At 43.1% G+C, this 16,705-nt stretch overlaps 2 protein-coding genes across 4 annotated transcripts in view; one reads left to right on the forward strand and one right to left on the reverse strand.

Moving 5' to 3' along the window:
- kcnh3 (potassium voltage-gated channel, subfamily H (eag-related), member 3) overlaps window positions 1-153 on the forward strand; it is a 130,277-nt gene extending 130,124 nt beyond the window's left edge. The window contains 2 exon segments of the mRNA XM_054615018.1: window positions 1-32; window positions 35-153. The exon segment at window positions 1-32 is cut by the window's left edge and continues 806 nt beyond it. Of these exon segments, the coding sequence (XP_054470993.1) occupies window positions 1-32; window positions 35-153 (151 nt within the window).
- Window positions 154-2,774: 2,621 nt separating this feature from the next.
- On the reverse strand, window positions 2,775-15,402 carry armc8 (armadillo repeat containing 8). Of its 3 annotated transcripts, none has more exons than XM_054614952.1 (23): window positions 15,124-15,402; window positions 12,925-13,001; window positions 11,499-11,570; window positions 11,128-11,270; window positions 10,912-11,009; window positions 10,718-10,810; window positions 10,522-10,602; window positions 10,293-10,368; window positions 10,082-10,172; window positions 9,922-9,982; window positions 9,614-9,814; window positions 8,699-8,794; window positions 8,509-8,591; window positions 7,965-8,046; window positions 7,793-7,879; window positions 7,614-7,706; window positions 7,193-7,342; window positions 6,364-6,459; window positions 6,027-6,122; window positions 5,217-5,289; window positions 4,835-4,870; window positions 4,534-4,627; window positions 2,775-4,431 (listed from the first exon to the last, which is right to left on the reverse strand). In XM_054614952.1, the coding sequence occupies exons 1-23, from the start codon at window positions 15,166-15,168 to the stop codon at window positions 4,398-4,400; spliced, it is 2,058 nt and encodes a 685-aa protein (XP_054470927.1). In that variant the 5' UTR covers window positions 15,169-15,402; the 3' UTR covers window positions 2,775-4,397. The 3 variants fall into 3 exon arrangements, with proteins under 3 accessions (XP_054470927.1, XP_054470926.1, XP_054470928.1); XM_054614951.1 differs by having other exon boundaries at window positions 4,820-4,870; XM_054614953.1 differs by lacking the exon at window positions 4,835-4,870.
- Between the last annotated feature and the right edge of the window lie 1,303 nt (window positions 15,403-16,705).

The raw sequence follows: 16,705 nt of genomic DNA on the forward strand, positions 1-16,705 counted from the left end.
GCAGCGGCACCGCGGGGAGGCCCGACCCGCCGCTCTCCCCAGGAGCTGGAGATGCAGGAGTGGGGACGACGGCAGGTGGTGGTGGTGGAGGACGGGGGGAAGTCGTCCACGGAGCACATCAGCTTCATCGACGAAGAGGAGCCAGCGTTATGAACGGGTTAAAACTGTGAGGCGACAAAAAGAGTAGCAGACAAATACACAAAACGGAGAGACGGGAACAACGGAGATCAGGGAGAGCGGACGGCTGATCCATCTCACTGAAGGAGGAGAGGACAGGTGAGCAGGAACACACCTGGGAGGCCGAGACACGATGCCAGCTGTCAGCAGATCAGTGAGAAGGAGTACCTTTTCTTACCCGGATCCACCACAGAACTACAACAGCACAAATTGTCTTACAGTATCGACACTTCAGTAGCGTCAGTCGACCCCCGCAGCTACTGGGACACATCGGACCAGAGCACAACTTTTTAACTGGTTTCCATTGATCTCTGGAGACGCATTTAGCTCTTATGGACCCCCCTCCCCCGCCCCCAAAGTATGGATGTCTCCTCCTCTTCAAAGGGAAGGTACAAACATATCTCAGCAGGAATCACGTCTTCACTCCAGTCCGAAGCCGTCGCACCGGGACTGGGAATGTAAACTCTCCATTCAGTCTCTGTCAACTCACATGGAAGACCAGTTTGTTTCATCAATGGGATTATGGTTTTTGTTTAGATTTAAAATCATCCTCTGGGCTGATGGAAGAAAACACTCGTCCTCAGAATCACACAAACGTCAATCACGTTCACAAAAACAAAACAAAAAGAAGCTAAAAATATGTTTGAATTGGTTTTAACTTTCTTTCATTTTCTCTCCCTGTAAAAGAAGTTTGAAGTACAGAGTCACGAGCATGTTGAGGAGCAGAAGTGCTTCTATTTGGGAGTGGACCTAAAACGTCTGAGCTAGCTGTCGCGTTGTGTGCCAAAGACATTAAAAGCAAGATTTATCGGGGGGTGGGGGATGACAACACAAATATCATAAACAGCACCCATATATATCTGTTTATCACCATCGTGACTGTTTACAAACCAGATTGTTCAGCAAACTCCCACATCACTCCTGAGCTTTAGCCATCCAGCCATTGGTGCCTTCTCCGCATAAAGACAAGAGTTCCCTACAGTCAGCTGTTCATCACAGGCAGCATTTGGATCAAAATTAGAACATAGAAAGCCATCAGAGAAAAACACTTGCACCTTTACCCTAAAAATGTCAATGTATTTATTTATTAAGGCTGTGAATTTTTTTTTTGTTGATGCCTAAAGCAATGAGGAAACTCTGTATCTGGGAGACGTAACAGAAACCGGCTGGGGAGGAAGTTTAGACCATCGAACTGGATGCACTCGAGTCTCACCTTCCCAATTTCTAATGTAGCACACACACACACGCACACACACACACAAAGCATATCTTGAACACACACACACACATTTTTGCATCATCTCCAAACCCCTTTGCCAACCGCTTAACACTGGTACGAGACAACAGCCTAACCCGAAAACTACAATACCCAGGCTGCATCGCTACAGAGGTCCCAGGACTTCTCTACATTTATTTATTTTCTTGCGTTGTCGAGGTGTTTTGTGCACCACATGATACTTGTAATATAGACAGTCAGATTTCTGGTTTCTATTTTCTGTAACGGGGACGGGGAGGGACGACACTGAAACACAAAGATTCACTCCCATTGATGTTTGGAGTTCTGTGTTTGTGTGATTTTTTTTGGGGGGGGGTCTTGGTTACACAAAAGGGTTTTAAATGCATGTCGCAGCTTTTTTTTTTTTTTTTTTTTTTTTTTTTGCATGAGGAATGTGCCTGCTTTTGAGCTGCGGAGGTCGGAGGGCTGATGGGAGGCCGACAAACTGGCCGCCCTGTGGGAGGCTGCTGGGTTTCAGATGTTTTATTAAAGACTGCTGTTACATAAAAAAAGCTCTTACCAGGATTACATACTGTACAACAATAAAGAAGTGTTGTTTTGTAAGACCTCAGAGTCCTGCTCTACTCTCTGGAACTAAAGCCTCAGTCTGTGCCTCATCAACCGAGGTGAACATTGTTGTTTTGGAAACTAAATACCAGGGATGTCTTAAAAACCCAGAAAGCGCTTTAACAAAACTTACTGCTGATAGTTTCAGAATTGTTCAAGAGTCTTCTAACCATCTGGATGTCAAAAGTATTACAAAGACAAAAGCTGGAAATAACACATCCTTTCCCTGTTTGTAAAATGCAAGAAAAAGAATGCATTATTATGAAAAAATATAAGAAATATAATATAATTGTAAGTCGACATTGTATAGATTAAGTAGATCCATTATTTCCTGCTACAGTCTTTGTTTGGATTAAGAAACAAAATTGGAAAACAGATAAAAAAATCTATTGCAAACACAATATTTGTATCCAGATTGTTAGAAGAGTTGGAAAAATCTACAGCACAGAGTTTACTTTTGGTTTTTTCCAACATCCCTGTGCATTTATTTTTCTGAAGAACTGATAATGACCTCTGTGACTAAAACTGGGGCTGGCTAACTATTAGCCGCAATACAAACAAAATGGGAAGTTCACTGTATTTGTATATAAATGTTTTTTCTTCAGACCAGGGGTTTTAAAAAAAAGGTGTGATGTCTATTAAATCATTATAATGTTGTTTAATCCAATAGACATTCAACAATTGAGCCAAAATAGCTTAATATTGCTTTTTGACATAACTTAACACACCAAATACATTTAAAAAAAAAAAAAAGTCTGTCCTCAGGTATTTTTTTTATTTCTGACTCTGGCAAAGTTGGAAAAATACTGTAGAATTCCCCCCAAAATACTGTATCTCTGAACTTTCTCTTTACACAATGTGGATGAGAGATAAATAATACTTGTTGCTGTTTTTAATCTGATTGCAGACGTTAAAGCTCAGAACCAAACACGTAAAGCAACCCGGCAGAAATAAGACGCAACACAGAAGAAATCCTTCTTCAGGTCTGCATATATTTTCAATGGTAACATTCATTCTATCAGAGTTTCAGTAGGGTTTTGAAATGTCAGGGAACAACACTCTAGATTTATCCTGATGGGACAGGAAATAAATGATCGAGGAGGAAACAAACGTAGAACTTGATTCTGCTGCTGAGGATGCGTTTAGTGCTTCACCCTCCAGGGGCCAGTCTCCAGTAGTTCCTTCCTTTATTCCTTAAATCTACTCTGTCCTCGCTCGCTTCTCGAAACACATGAGAGGATAGAAACCCAGGAGCTTTCCTTTATCTCTTTTGACAAACACACACAGAGGGGGGGGTGCAGAGAATACAGAGACGGCGACAGACATGGAGTCTTATTCAGCAGAGACGTGAGGATACATGCATCCTCTTATCTCTGGTGCTGTGTGTACTCATGCCTGTTAATTAGTAACCGGCAGGTCAGAGTTAGCACTATGGAAACTACATTTCCCATTGGGATTATAAGGATGTTGGACAGAAGTGACGGGCGTCAGTGCACGTAGGAACCACCGCTGTGAGAGGAGGAAAAAAAATAAATCAGGGGAATTACATTTCTCTTCCTTATTCACCTCTAGAGACCACGTTACATACTTGAATCAGACTGCAGTGGATTCTCCTACTGTGACAAGAATCATGGTTCAGAGAGAATGAATGAAAACGAACAGAGGGGTCAGGGGAAAATAAAAATCCAAAAATATATATTTATGTTTATATTTATATATATTTATATATTTACGAGGTATGTATCCACAAAGAAAAAGAAAACACCCAAAATTTCAAAATAGGCAGTCTTTGTTTTTTTTTTCCAAATATGTCCTTGCTTGCGACGCCTTAAAAAGGAAACATTATTAATAGTAATATTAATTAAAAAATAAAATAAAACTGGGAAGCTTTGCTGCTCTTGCGTCAAACCTCGTAGTCCGCTTCTCCTAAACCAGAATCTCCGCTATGGGGAGTCCAGATGCACCAAAGTGGTGCTGGTTTCAAGCTGACGCACTCCAACAAGGAAACAAAAAAATCTCAAATCACAAAGTCCCGAAAGGAGTCAAAAAAAAAAATCACTTCATTGATGAAAATCTAAAAAAAAAAAACAGAAAAAAAAACACAAGAACCCCTCCTAACCGTTGATTTCCCACATCCACGGTCTCAGAGTCTCCATGATGCGGTTCAGAGTGAGCTGAACTGTTGAGGTGGTGTTATTAGAAGGTGGGGTGGGTGGGGTTGAAGGGAGGCCAGCCACAGGTCCCAAAAAGAACAGTGTCTTTGTGCAACAAAAGCAGCCTCGAGGTTTAATAAAACAAGAAACCAAAGAACCGATGGCAGGCGTCCTCCCGGTGATTGTTAGTCAGGCTGACAGAAGAGGAACCCTCCTCCCTGTGGTCACGCTAGGTACTGCTGCATCGCCGTCTTCGCCCTGCAAGAGAGAGAGAGAGAGAGAGAGAATCAGTCCAACCTGTTGAGCTACTGTCTATTGAGAACGTGTGCTTGTTTTATAGGATTTGTTATTCTGGCCCACCTGTCACAGAGGTTGGGGTCAGTGGCCTGGGTGAGTTTGTGCAGAATGTCCACAAAGCCCATCTCCCTCAGCTTATCCTGACGCTCCTGAGAACCTGAGAGCACACGATAAAGCAGAGAGCAGTTGATTATTATTCATTACTGAGTGAAAACATCTTCAATTCCTTTACAAAAAGAGGCATAAATGGCTTTGTAATTTAGTGCGCCATCATCTAAGTGTTTTTTGTAGACAACAGACTTCACTTTGAGTCTAGAAAGAAGTTAAAGAAAATGTGTGTAACTTTGACCTGAGCTGTGCTGACCTTTGTGGGCACAATCGTTGTTGACCACTGCTTGAACTGAAAGATGGGACGAAAAACGCAATTACTTGTGTTTCTGTACAATAACAAATTGGCCTCAGGAGACCAGACAGGACAGATATTCTTTGTGAAATATAAGCATGCAGCAACCATGTTTGTTATAAAATAACAGAGTTTGAATCTGCTGGTGGTTTCATTTAGTGCAGCGCCACTCGGAGGCCTGGAGTGGTAAATACTGCACTAAGCAACACAAAACCTTTTTTTTCCTGCTGTAATGTTAACATCAACATTTCCCCAGAAAAGACAAGACTTGAGCTTTCCTCACATCCCTCTGCCTCCTCTCTCTGAACCTGGCCTCCTTCTACTTGTGTGTCGTGTCTCTTACCGTCCTCCTCATTCCAGATAAGATTGGAGATGCAGAAGGTGGCAGCGAGCTGCAGTTTCACATTCGAATGCCCCTGAAAGAACAGCAGAGGTAAGAAAAATGTACAAGTGAGGGCAAAACGGAACAAAAGCTCAGGTCACATGGGCTCAACTAGCACTTGGCCCCGTAGCTGTTTATACTATATGCTGTTATAATGCATAGAATAATGCAACAAATGCTGTTCGTTGCATTATTCTACAAAACACCAGAGGGTGTACAAACAAAATGAGCTCTGAAGAATTAAAAAGACAACCAGTGTAACCCATAGACTGTAGGTGTAGCCGGCACAAAGCCATAAACCAACCTCCACCATAGGGAGGAGGGATTGTAATTATCTGTAAACTCATATCTTATATTCATGGACTACTTCATGCCTTTGTACAAGCACTGTAAAGAAACAAGTTAAGTTTTGATTGCATTATAAAGAAGAAAAGGTTGAATATACTGTCAAGATATTTGATTTGGCTGCAAAATATGTAATAAAATTAAGATTTCTTAGACCCCCTGTTTCTAAAACATCTAAAAACAATGTGCAATCTACAAAAATGTAGAACAAGAGCACGTTTTCTGGCACCTGCGGCTTCACTACGGCGGTTTTAAACTAAACTCAACAGTGTCTTCGGTTGGTACAACATACTGAATGATCTGCTTCCCACCAGAACTCACAACATGTGAAGAGTGAAGAGGAAACAGTAAGAAATTCATGCTGCAGCAACACCAAACACTTGCTCTGATCACAAGGTGTGAGCTACAGTGGAGGGCTTGTAGTACCATGTAGTATTTGATTTTCTGGAGCATGTCATCATTGGTCATGATGAGTTCCTTGGCTGTGTTGCCGTCGGCGATGTTGGCTAGGATGCACAGCGTCTAAAAGATAAAAGAAAGAGTATTACATCAGCGCTGATATCTGGACATTTTGTTCTTTGTGATCCAGAAACAAACTCTTCAATGCCGACTGATTCTTCCAGCTCCACAAACACCACTCGACAGGCCTAACTGAATAAAGACTCATACTTGCAGAATGTTAAAGCGACTCTGCAATGCAGTCTTTTTCAATGAATTCTGTATGAAAAACCATTTGTAAGCATGAAGCAGAGGGAGTGCTCACCTGCTCTTTGACCTCTATACTGTGCTCCGCTTCCAGGATGAGGGTCACCGCCTGCATGATCTGCTTCCCGTGAGAACTCATGATCTGGTCGATGTGCTGCCAGTCGAAGAGTGCAAGAGAGCAAGCGGGACAGAATCAGCACGCATGCCGTATTTAACATTTCTGGAGAGTCTATGCAAATTCAGCACATACATGCATGTGTACTAATATTTACAGAGTAGGTGAGAAAGTATTGAGCACTCAAGGTTGGCAATGAGGGGAATTACTACAACTTTTCTGTGGCAACATAACAGTTCAGGAAGCAACCAGAAAACAAAGACAGTAAAAAAAAAAAAGGGTGCAACTTTGCCTGCTGCAGCTATTTTCGATAGCACACATTGATATGTGTATTAATATTAATATGTAGTGGAGTATATAAAACTGTAACTAAGGATGGTAAAGACTGTGTTACCAGGGGAATAAAAGGCTTTTGAAATTAAGTTTAGCAAATCATATCATATTCACTACATTCCTCATATTCTTTCTTTTAGTACTTACTTTAGTCGACCTTACAAACTATGTACCGTTGCATGCAGTATGCAATAAACTGCCACATACTAATTCAGCATAAAATTGCCCCCTGAACTTTGACCCACTCGCAGAGGATTGTGGGTCAGAATAAATAAATAAGCATGCTTACTTGCACGCTGCCAAATCCGACTGGTTGCACTTTGACATCCTGGTATTTTTGGCATACTGCACTTGACACATTATGTATTGGGACATACTAAAACAGTTTACATTAAAAATAATTGAAGTATCATATCATGCTTGTGTGTGTGTCTCTCACTGGGCGTGTTGACAGCAGATTGCGCAGTAAACCGAGGGTCTTCATCAGAACGTTGGTGTCGGGGTCCGATAGCAGGCGGAACAACTGTTCTGTGCCCAAACCCCGAACGATCTCCACCTTCACCTTCTGATCCGCCTGGAACGCCATGTTCTTAACACAGAAAAACACGGATTTGAGATGAAGTAATCTGGCAGTATGGTGGATCAATGATCTGATTTATTATATTTCAACTCACTGAAACCATATATTTAACACTTTAAACACAACACAGATGTTTTGCAGTGCAGAGAGAAAATTAGAAAGAGATTTTTCGTTACTTCCAGTCCTGGAAAGCACAGATTCAATAAACGTATGAAGATAAAAATGATTGTAAGGAGCCAATAAGTTAAAAAAAACAAAAAACTGTAAATCCTCTTCTTACCATCAGAGCCCAGATCCCGTTGACCCTCAGTGCTGGACTGTCGCTCTGGGTCAGACTGCATAGTAATTCAATCACCCCCGACTCCAAGATGGGCTGCAGATCAGCAGAAACAGTCAGTCTCAGTATTAAAGTAACACAATCTGTTCTCTTTATATGTGAGGGACTGCGAGTGTGTGTACCTCTTTGCTTGGAGAGAACTCCAGTAGTAGATTGCATAGTGTAGAGGAGGCCATGACCAGGACTTCATCGGGGGCGTTCTGCAACAGCTGCATACAAATATAGGGTTTTTTTCCTACTAAATATGGGCTTTGCTGTATTCACTCATTTAAACTTTATTGCCACTCCACTGACCTTCATGAGGGGTTTCCACACTGCATGGTCATGGAAGCTCGTCCTCAGCTGCTGCACCGACCGCGAAAGACTGTGAAGACACCTGGGTGAAAGTCCAAATATGGACGGAGGGCTTAGTCACAGTTGCATGGCATTTTGCAATAGTGTAACCTGTCAAAAGTTTTGTTTAATACATCATCCACTTTTGATGTCATAATAAAATTCTCAACTAAAACCTGAATTAAATCAACAGCATTTCAATATCTCTTTTAATAAAATGTTAAACACATTTTCTTCCTAAATATAGCCTCGAAAGGAAAAAGACAAGTGGATGCAAAATGGGAATTGTACATTATTAAGACAGCTCATTAGAAAAATATACAAATTAAAAAGCAATACTGGCTGTTTTCTAACGCATTTTGAGACATCACAGCGCAGTTAAAGTTAAATATCTTCAATGCTCATCAAAGTTTGCAGAACTGCCGTGTCACAAATGTTTGTTAATTTCTTGGTACAGGGATTAGAAAGAGATTAAGAGGGCAATATTGGCAACGGTAGACCGTACCTAACGGCTGCTAAACGGACTTTGATGCTGGATTCTGATAGGCCACTGACTATCCGGTCCATCATGTTCTCTGTCTCTGTGATCTGAACACAAGGAGAAAGGAGAGGATAGATTAGAATATAAATAAATAGATCCGTGCACGATTATATATGCAAACAAAAATAAAATACACCCTGAGGCCAAAGGTCACCTTCTTGCGTATGTCCTCGTCGTTGGAGCCCAGGGAGGCGTACAGTTTGAAAGCAGCTTGTCTCAGCTCGTGTGCGTGCTTCAGGTCATGATCCAGCTGCGGATGACAGAGCAGAAAACTAAACTGGTGAATAATGTGGAACAGCAAAGAAAATGAAGATATCTTTCCGGTTTATAAGAGTCAAACAGTCTCTACATTCATAATTAGACTCACTCATTAGATTCTGGGAAATAAAAACCGCAAATGACGTTTGGACACACTGAGGATGACTGGGGTCATAGCTGATTAGCATAACTAGCCTGCACAAAGGGCTGTCTGTAAGTCTGAGCAAAATAATATATTCTTGTGAAAAATAGCCTTTAATTGGCCTTATTAAAAAAATATTGCAATTATGATATTTTGCCATAATAGCTACATACATAGCTCGAGGGATTTAAAGGCTGTTCTGTCTAACACTTCGGTCCAGACTGAAATACCTGCCACGCTAATGACATTGCCATTGACCTTAGCTGTCCACTTTGTGTTAAGTGCTAATCAGCACATGTTTGCATGCTAACATGCTAAACTAATCTGGTAAATGAGGAGTTATTCCTGTACAGATGCGTGGGTCCTGGGACAGAGGATGTTCTTTGTTTAACAGATTGTAAAGCCCTCTGAGGCAAATTTGTGATTTGTGATTTTTGGCCATACAAAATTAATTTAATTGAAATGAAAATAAACACTATACCTGCTGAACATCAGCAGGATTGTAATTTCCTGCATGTTAGCATGCTGACATAAAGCACTTAGCTCAAAGCACAGCCTCATAGTAGCGCTAGCATGGCTGTAGACGTCTTTTTTAGTGTAATGATAAAGCACAAACACCACCCCCCCCTCCACCTCGCCAAAAACATGAAAGATCCCCCTCTGACCCACCCTCTTGATGTCAGTGATGGCAGACACAGAGCTGGGGTATTTAAAGTAGTCGGCCAGCATGGCCACCAGGTGGTCTGTAGTGCTCGCGATCCTCTGCAGCTCCACGTCGGGCTCCATCAGGTAGGCAAGTGTCTCCGCACCCTCCACCCTCTCCTCCAGCAAATGCTCTTTACTGCACATCCGCACGAGGCACGGCAGGGTCTGGGGTGGAAAACAGGAAGTCAAAGCACATTTAATAAAGAAGTGCCACTGATACAATATAATAATGAATAGAATGGCCGTTGCAGAGGTCTCATTAAAAGCCTGACCTTTAGGACTATGCAGCTTTCGTCCGTCTTGATGGCACCCGCTCGACACATGTACGTTAGACTGGGACAGAAGGAGAGGAAGTCATAATCAAAGAAGAAGTATATGGGGGAAATGCAGTCATATATTCATAATCAGTTGAAGCAGTTTTAAGTCGCTCACCATTTGGCTGCCGTTAGCTGCATTTCAATGGGTTGATCCCTTTGCATCATTCTGACAAATACCTGAGAGAGCAGCTCACCATCCACCAGCACTGTGGCAACGAAAAACAAGAACGTAGATAAACTGGGCTCGCAAAGGGAAGCTCGAACGAGGAGAGGAGACAAGAGGAGAGGAGACAAGAGGAGAGGAGACAAGAAGAGAAGAGACTCACCATTCACCAGTGTCATGGAGACCTGAGTGTTCTCATAGGCGAGGACTGAGAAACACTTTAACGCCTGCATCCGGACCTGGAGAGTCATGAGGTCGGAGGGAGAGAGTGATATACACAGTTAACTGCCTGTGAAAAGTCGTATCATGCAGTTGGGTAAAATACTTTGTACGTACACAAACACACACACACACACACTCAAAGAGACACACAAAGAGACACAGCCGTATACCTTATAAGAGGGCGAGATAAGTAGAGGGGCTATGTTCTGGATGGCGCCGTGGTTGAAAAGAACCGTCTGGTGCTCTGGGGTCTGGAGGTAAAAAACAAAACAAACGTCCAATCAACAGTGAATCTGTGTTCTGGCTACGAGCGTGGTGGACTCCGCTGTGTTTTGTGTGTGTGTGTGAATAAATACCAACAAATACCTTACAACAGTGGGAGAAGATCTGTGTGATGTACTCCTGGGTTCTCTGTGAGCGGCTCAGTAGAGACATTAGATGGGGAATCACAGTGGGGTCCTAAAGAACACATCACCAAATATGATGGAAATAGTTAGAACAAGCCTCGCCCTTGCTGTACCATGCAGTTAGAGGAACACTGAACTGATAAGACAACCTACAGTATAGAGCAGCTGCACAGGAGTGACTGGACTGATGAAGACCGTTCTGAGACATCGAAGACAGGCTTCAATGAAGATCAGGTCCGGACACAAAAGACCTGCGAGCGCAAAAAACACAGAAGTTTAATAGATCCCTGTCTCACCTAAAGATGTTTTCCTCTGCAGTGAGTATTTGCATGCATGAGCATATGTATATGTCTTTGTGTGTGTCCTAACCTTGAAGGAGGGCAGGGATGATGTGACAGTCCACCAGGGACTTGATGTTGTTCTCGGTGCCCATGGCGAGGCTGCCCAGCACCACGGCACACTCGGTCCGTAGCTCCGAACTGGACGAGCTCTGCTGGAGCAGGTAAAGTAACCTGCAACCAAGTGGGCAAAACACACAGCGGAGCAAGATCATTGCAGAGGGTTGCTAAGTCACCTGTAAGGTACAGGGTAGATGATGCTAATAGTTAAACTCTTGCAGCTTTGCAGTTATTTTTCATTTATTGTCTGTCTACTGAACAAAATCCGTCTATATCTTGAGTGTACTTGAATGTGGGAAAAGTAGGAAGATAGATAAAGAGGAATGATGTGCAGAGACGTACCTCGGCACAGCTCCGAGGACAATCAGATTGGCCTTCTGCTTGTTGTTTCCTATGACAGCATTCTTCATGTCGCTGTGAAGTCAGACATAAACACACAGATGAGGATCATCTTGGACATTTATTTGGGGCGACTGAAACCTAACGACAGTTTAGGAGATGATAACGCTTTTGATTACGGCCCGCAACATAGAGCATATTTCTTCCCAATTTACAGTGTTATTCAGTTGTTCATGTTTACATGAAGCTACAAGGGAGCAAGATGTGCTGTTAGGAATAAAGGGGTACAATGTCGGGACCTAAAAAAAATATTGTATGCTCTATTTTATTTATTTTTTTACTGACAGCTATTCTAATATAACAGGTTACAGTTACAGTACGGCTGTGGCTCAGTGGAGATAGGGTCGTCCCCCAATCAGAGGATCAGCGGTTCGATCCCTGGCTCTGGCAGTCCATGTCGATGTGTCCTTGGGCAAAACGCAGGCTGTTCCTGCGGTGTATGTATGTGTATGAATGTTTTAGGGTCCTGATGGTCAGGTGGCACCTTCCATGGTAGCTCCTGTCATCAGTGTATGAATGGGTGTGAATGGGTGAATGATTAGTAATGTAAAAGCGCTTTGACGGAAGACTAGAAAAGCGCTATATACAGTCCATTTACCATTTAGTTACAGTTATTCGAGCAACAATTAGGCTTCTGCAACAGGTCAGAATTGTTTTTTATACTATAATTCTTAAAATAACAAACATGCTTTAAGTAAAGCACATTAGTTATGTCTTTTTATAACATAAGTATATAATATATAAGCTCATAGTCTTCAGACTGTTGAGACATTGTGAGGGGCCGTCTGCGGATCAGCAGAGGTCATGAAAGACGTTATAAAGACAGCAGGCAGACAGAGGTCAGCCAGGCAGCCGTTTCTAAATTGGAACAGCGAAGGCTTCTAGCAGATGTGCCGCATATTGTTGTAGGACAAAGGCTGAGCCAGTTCATTTGCATGCACTCTTTTTTTGTTTTCCATGCAGCCCTTCGTCTGCTCTGCAAGAGAGCCAGATGATATCGTATAGCAGGTGAGTGGGGCTAATGGAAAAGTACAGCTGTAGCAGGCAGTCAAGTCAGTCAGGTGCTCGGCTAGTGGGGCTCTACGAGCCGTAACCAGAGCTAATCCCTTCAGAAGTTAAAAATAACAATCGAGACAGAGACAGAGAGAGATGTATTCACACTGATGAGTGAAATGCATTTTGAAATAGACTGTCACATGAAAGCCTCTGCATGTAAACATAGAGGTCACGCTCACTCAAACAATGCATTGCAGCACAGGATCTTAAAGAAAAAATAAATAATCAGCTAAAGCAAAAGGGTGTGCTGTGTACACTGGCTTTATAATAACATCAGTGGAATAATAACACACATGCATGGTGCTAAACTTACATGACTCCCTGCAGCACTTTCTGTGGGTCGGGATCAAACAGCCGGTCAACATAATGGCGACTAGTGGCAGTGACTTCCTGCATGAGCACAAATATAACAGCAACGTTAGTGACAGAATTTACAAACACATTTTCAAGCTAGGGCTGCCTTGCAAGAAACACAAAGACACATACACACGACAGTACAGATTTTAACATACCTAGGGGCCTTTCAATACATTTTAAGATCAATTTAACAACAAATTAAAGTTGAAAGGCTGAGAGGAAGAGCCTGTTGCTATTGTACCAGATTATGCAGACATATAGTGTTAGCATTTAAACAACTCAACATTAGAAGTATTTGACTTTAGCTCATATAACTAAAATAAAAGCCTTGATAGATTCACAATCATACACACTCATACAGCAGCATGACCCATGGCATGGCCCTTTAAAATATGTTATATAGGGCACCCAGAGGCTACATGTGACACCAGATAACTGTGTTTGTATCACTGACAGCTTAAACCAGAACGTTCCACATGAAACTAGGGGAGAAAAACCTCACCCGGCCAACAACAAACTGATACTATATGCTTTTGGTTCAGCACAATATGTACACACAAAAAAGTCTTTAATTTTCATTCATTGGCCAACAGATTCTCTTATTCACAGAATATTCTGACTATAGGTGATTCTGAAATAGGTGCCAGACTGCTTAAATACACATCAAAATTGAGTAAAAAGGCTTGTTTATATAAAATAAATAGAAACATTTGAGTGATTGCATGATAGAGGAGGTTCCAGCTTTGTGTAATGTGGTATAAACTATTTTAACATTTGCAACTAAAATGCAGTTGCAGCTACTGAATGCAGTTTAACATCTTATTTATCCATCATATAGGATATAAGTGGCGCCCAGCAAAGCCAGGAGAGTCTCCCAGTACAGTCTCCCAGTAGTCTCCCTATAGAGTCTCCCAGTAGTCTCCCTCCAGTAGAGTCTCCCAGTAGTCTCCCTATAGAGTCTCCCAGTAGTCTCCCTATAGAGTCTTCCAGTAGAGTCTCCCAGTAGAGTCTCCTAGTAGAGTCTCCCACTACAGTCTCCCAGTACAGTCTCCCAGCAGAGTCTCCCAGTACAGTCTCCCTATAGAGTCTCCCAGTACAGTCTCCCAGTAGTCTCCCTATAGAGTCTCCCAGTAGAGTCTCCCAGTAGAGTCTCCCAGTAGTCTCCCAGTAGAGTCTCCCAGCAGAGTCTTCCAGTACAGTCTCCCAGTAGAGTCTCCCAATACAGTATCCCAGTACAGTCTCCCTGTAGAGTCTCCCAGTAGTCTCCCTATAGAGTCTCCCAGTAGAGTCTCCCAGTAGAGTCTCCCAGTAGAGTCTCCTAGTAGAGTCTCCCAGTACAGTCTCCCAGCAGAGTCTCCCAGTACAGTCTCCCTATAGAGTCTCCCAGTAGAGTCTCCCTGTAGAGTCTCCCAGTACAGTCTCCCAGTAGAGTCTCCCAGTAGTCTCCCAATAGAGTCTCCCACTACAGTCTCCCAGTACAGTCTCCCAGCAGAGTCTCCCAGTACAGTCTCCCTATAGAGTCTCCCAGTAGAGTCTCCCTATAGAGTCTCCCAGTACAGTCTCCCAGTACAGTCTCCCTGTAGTCTCCCAGTAGAGTCTCCCATTAGACTCTCCCAGTACAAGCAACCATTGCCACCTGCAGTAATAACCCTAACCCCCACAATGCACTGCGGCTCCCTGAGCGTCGTTAGCATCGTTAGCTTCGCCATGTTGCATGCAGCTCCTACCCTGAGCTAGCATAACTCCGCTAACGTTTCCCGTTGTAATCACCCGGCAAACAGCACCGTGCAACTGTAATAAAACAACCCAACCAGTGCAACCAACGCCTTAATGTCCATTCACAAACATTTACAGCGTGTTTCGGGACAGTAGCGACTCTCACATTAGCTTTTTAGCTGCTAGCTAGCTCTGACAGCTCTGTCGCTCGATTTGTCTCCCCCTTGCGCGCCGACGGGGCGGGCGGGTACACCAACCAACGCGGTCCCTACTAACCCCGCCCGCCCGCGCTACGCCGCACCACAAACCTATCCCTACTTAGCAGCTTACGGAGTCTCCATGCTTGCAAACACGAATGTTTTGATTTAAACTCCTTAATGAGGGAGTTAACTGGTTGTTAATTGATTAATATGTGTTTTAAATGATGACAGGGACTCACAGACAGCACGCTAACGCGGAGAGGGGCCTCCAGCAGGCACGACATCTCTCTCTTCCCCGGGATCGAGCGCCCCAATCGGCGCAGAGCTCTGCAGACACTCCGCCCCCTCCAGAGCAGCTGAGAGCGGCTTTATGGAGGAAATAAACACCCTAAAAGACCCTAAAAGACCCCAGAAAGATAGACCACAGACACTGGTCGTTACTGGGTAAAGAACAGCATGTGGTTGTAGGTGTTTTAGTTGGAAACACCGCTGTGAAGACAAACAACAACACCGCTGAAGTTGAGATCTGTCAGGCTGGGTGTTGGTAAATGGTGTCTGTGGAGGAGGAGGCTGTCAGAGGCTGATTCGTCAAAGAGATGATATCACATGTACAATAAATGATTATGAAGAGGTTATAACTGGGAGATACTCTACTGGGAGACTGGACTGGGAGACTCTATAGGGAGACTGTACTGGGAGACTCTACTGTATGGGAGACTGGGAGACTGGACTGGGAGACTTTATAGGGAGACTGTACTGGGAGACTCTGCTGGGAGACTCTACTGGGAGACTGTACTGGGAGACTACTGGAAGACTCTATAGGGAGACTCTATAGGGAGACTCTACTGGGAGAGACTCTACTGGGAGACTGTACTGGGAGACTCTACTGAGAGACTGTACTGGGAGACTCTATAGGGAGACTGTACTGGGAGACTACTGGAAGACTCTATAGGGAGACTAATGGGAGACTCTATAGGGAGACATTACATTACATTACATTCATTTAGCAGACGCTTTTATCCAAAGCGACTTACAATCAGTGAAGTATGGCACCTTGCATGGGAGCCTGTCATCAGTGTGTGAATGGGTGAATGATATGTATATCATTCACCCATTCACACTGATGACAGGCTACCATGCAAGGTGCCACCATCAGACTCTAACTAACATTCATGCAACATCCAGTCCACACCGATGGCAAGCCTTTGGGAGCAACTTGGGGTTAAGTGTCTTGCCCAAGGACACATCGACTGACTCGAAGCCGGGTATCGAACCATCGATGAAGCCGGGTATCGAACCATCGATCCTCTGAATGGAGAACTACCTTGCTCCCCACTACGCCACAGCCGCCGAGACTGTACTGGGAGACTCTACTGGGAGACTCTACTGGGAGACTCTACTGGGAGACTCTACTGGCTTTGCTGGGCGCCACTTATATCCTATATGATGGATAAATAAGATGTTAAACTGCATTCAGTAGCTGCAACTGCATTTTAGTTGCAAATGTTAAAATAGTTTATACCACATTACACAAAGCTGGAACCTCCTCTATCATGCAATCACTCAAATGTTTCTATTTATTTTATACAAACAAGCCTCAATTTTTGTGTATTTAAGCAGTCTGGCACCTATTTCCATTAAAAGTACAAAAAAACTGAGTCAGAATATTCTGTGAATAAGAGAATCTGTTGGCCAATGAATGAAAATTAAAGACAGTTTTTTGTGTACCAAAAGCATATAGTTATTATAAATATAGTTTGAATAACATACATATTTTTTAATTAAACGCATACTTAATATTAAGTATATATATATATATAT

Source organism: Anoplopoma fimbria, chromosome 16, assembly GCF_027596085.1.
Source record: "Anoplopoma fimbria isolate UVic2021 breed Golden Eagle Sablefish chromosome 16, Afim_UVic_2022, whole genome shotgun sequence".
NCBI lineage: Eukaryota > Metazoa > Chordata > Actinopteri > Perciformes > Anoplopomatidae > Anoplopoma > Anoplopoma fimbria.

What these genes read in the sequence shown, in the direction of transcription:
- armc8 (XM_054614951.1), bottom strand. Translation starts at nt 15,168, where the DNA reads ATGTCGTGCCTGCTGGAGGCCCCTCTCCGCGTTAGCGTGCTGTCT. An exon ending in CATCCCTGCCCTCCTTCAAG is followed by an intron (nt 11,010 to 11,127) that starts GTTAGGACACAC and finishes TTGCGCTCGCAG; the next exon opens with GTCTTTTGTGTCCGGACCTG. An exon ending in TATCTGGAATGAGGAGGACG is followed by an intron (nt 4,871 to 5,216) that starts GTAAGAGACACG and finishes CCCATCTTTCAG; the next exon opens with TTCAAGCAGTGGTCAACAAC.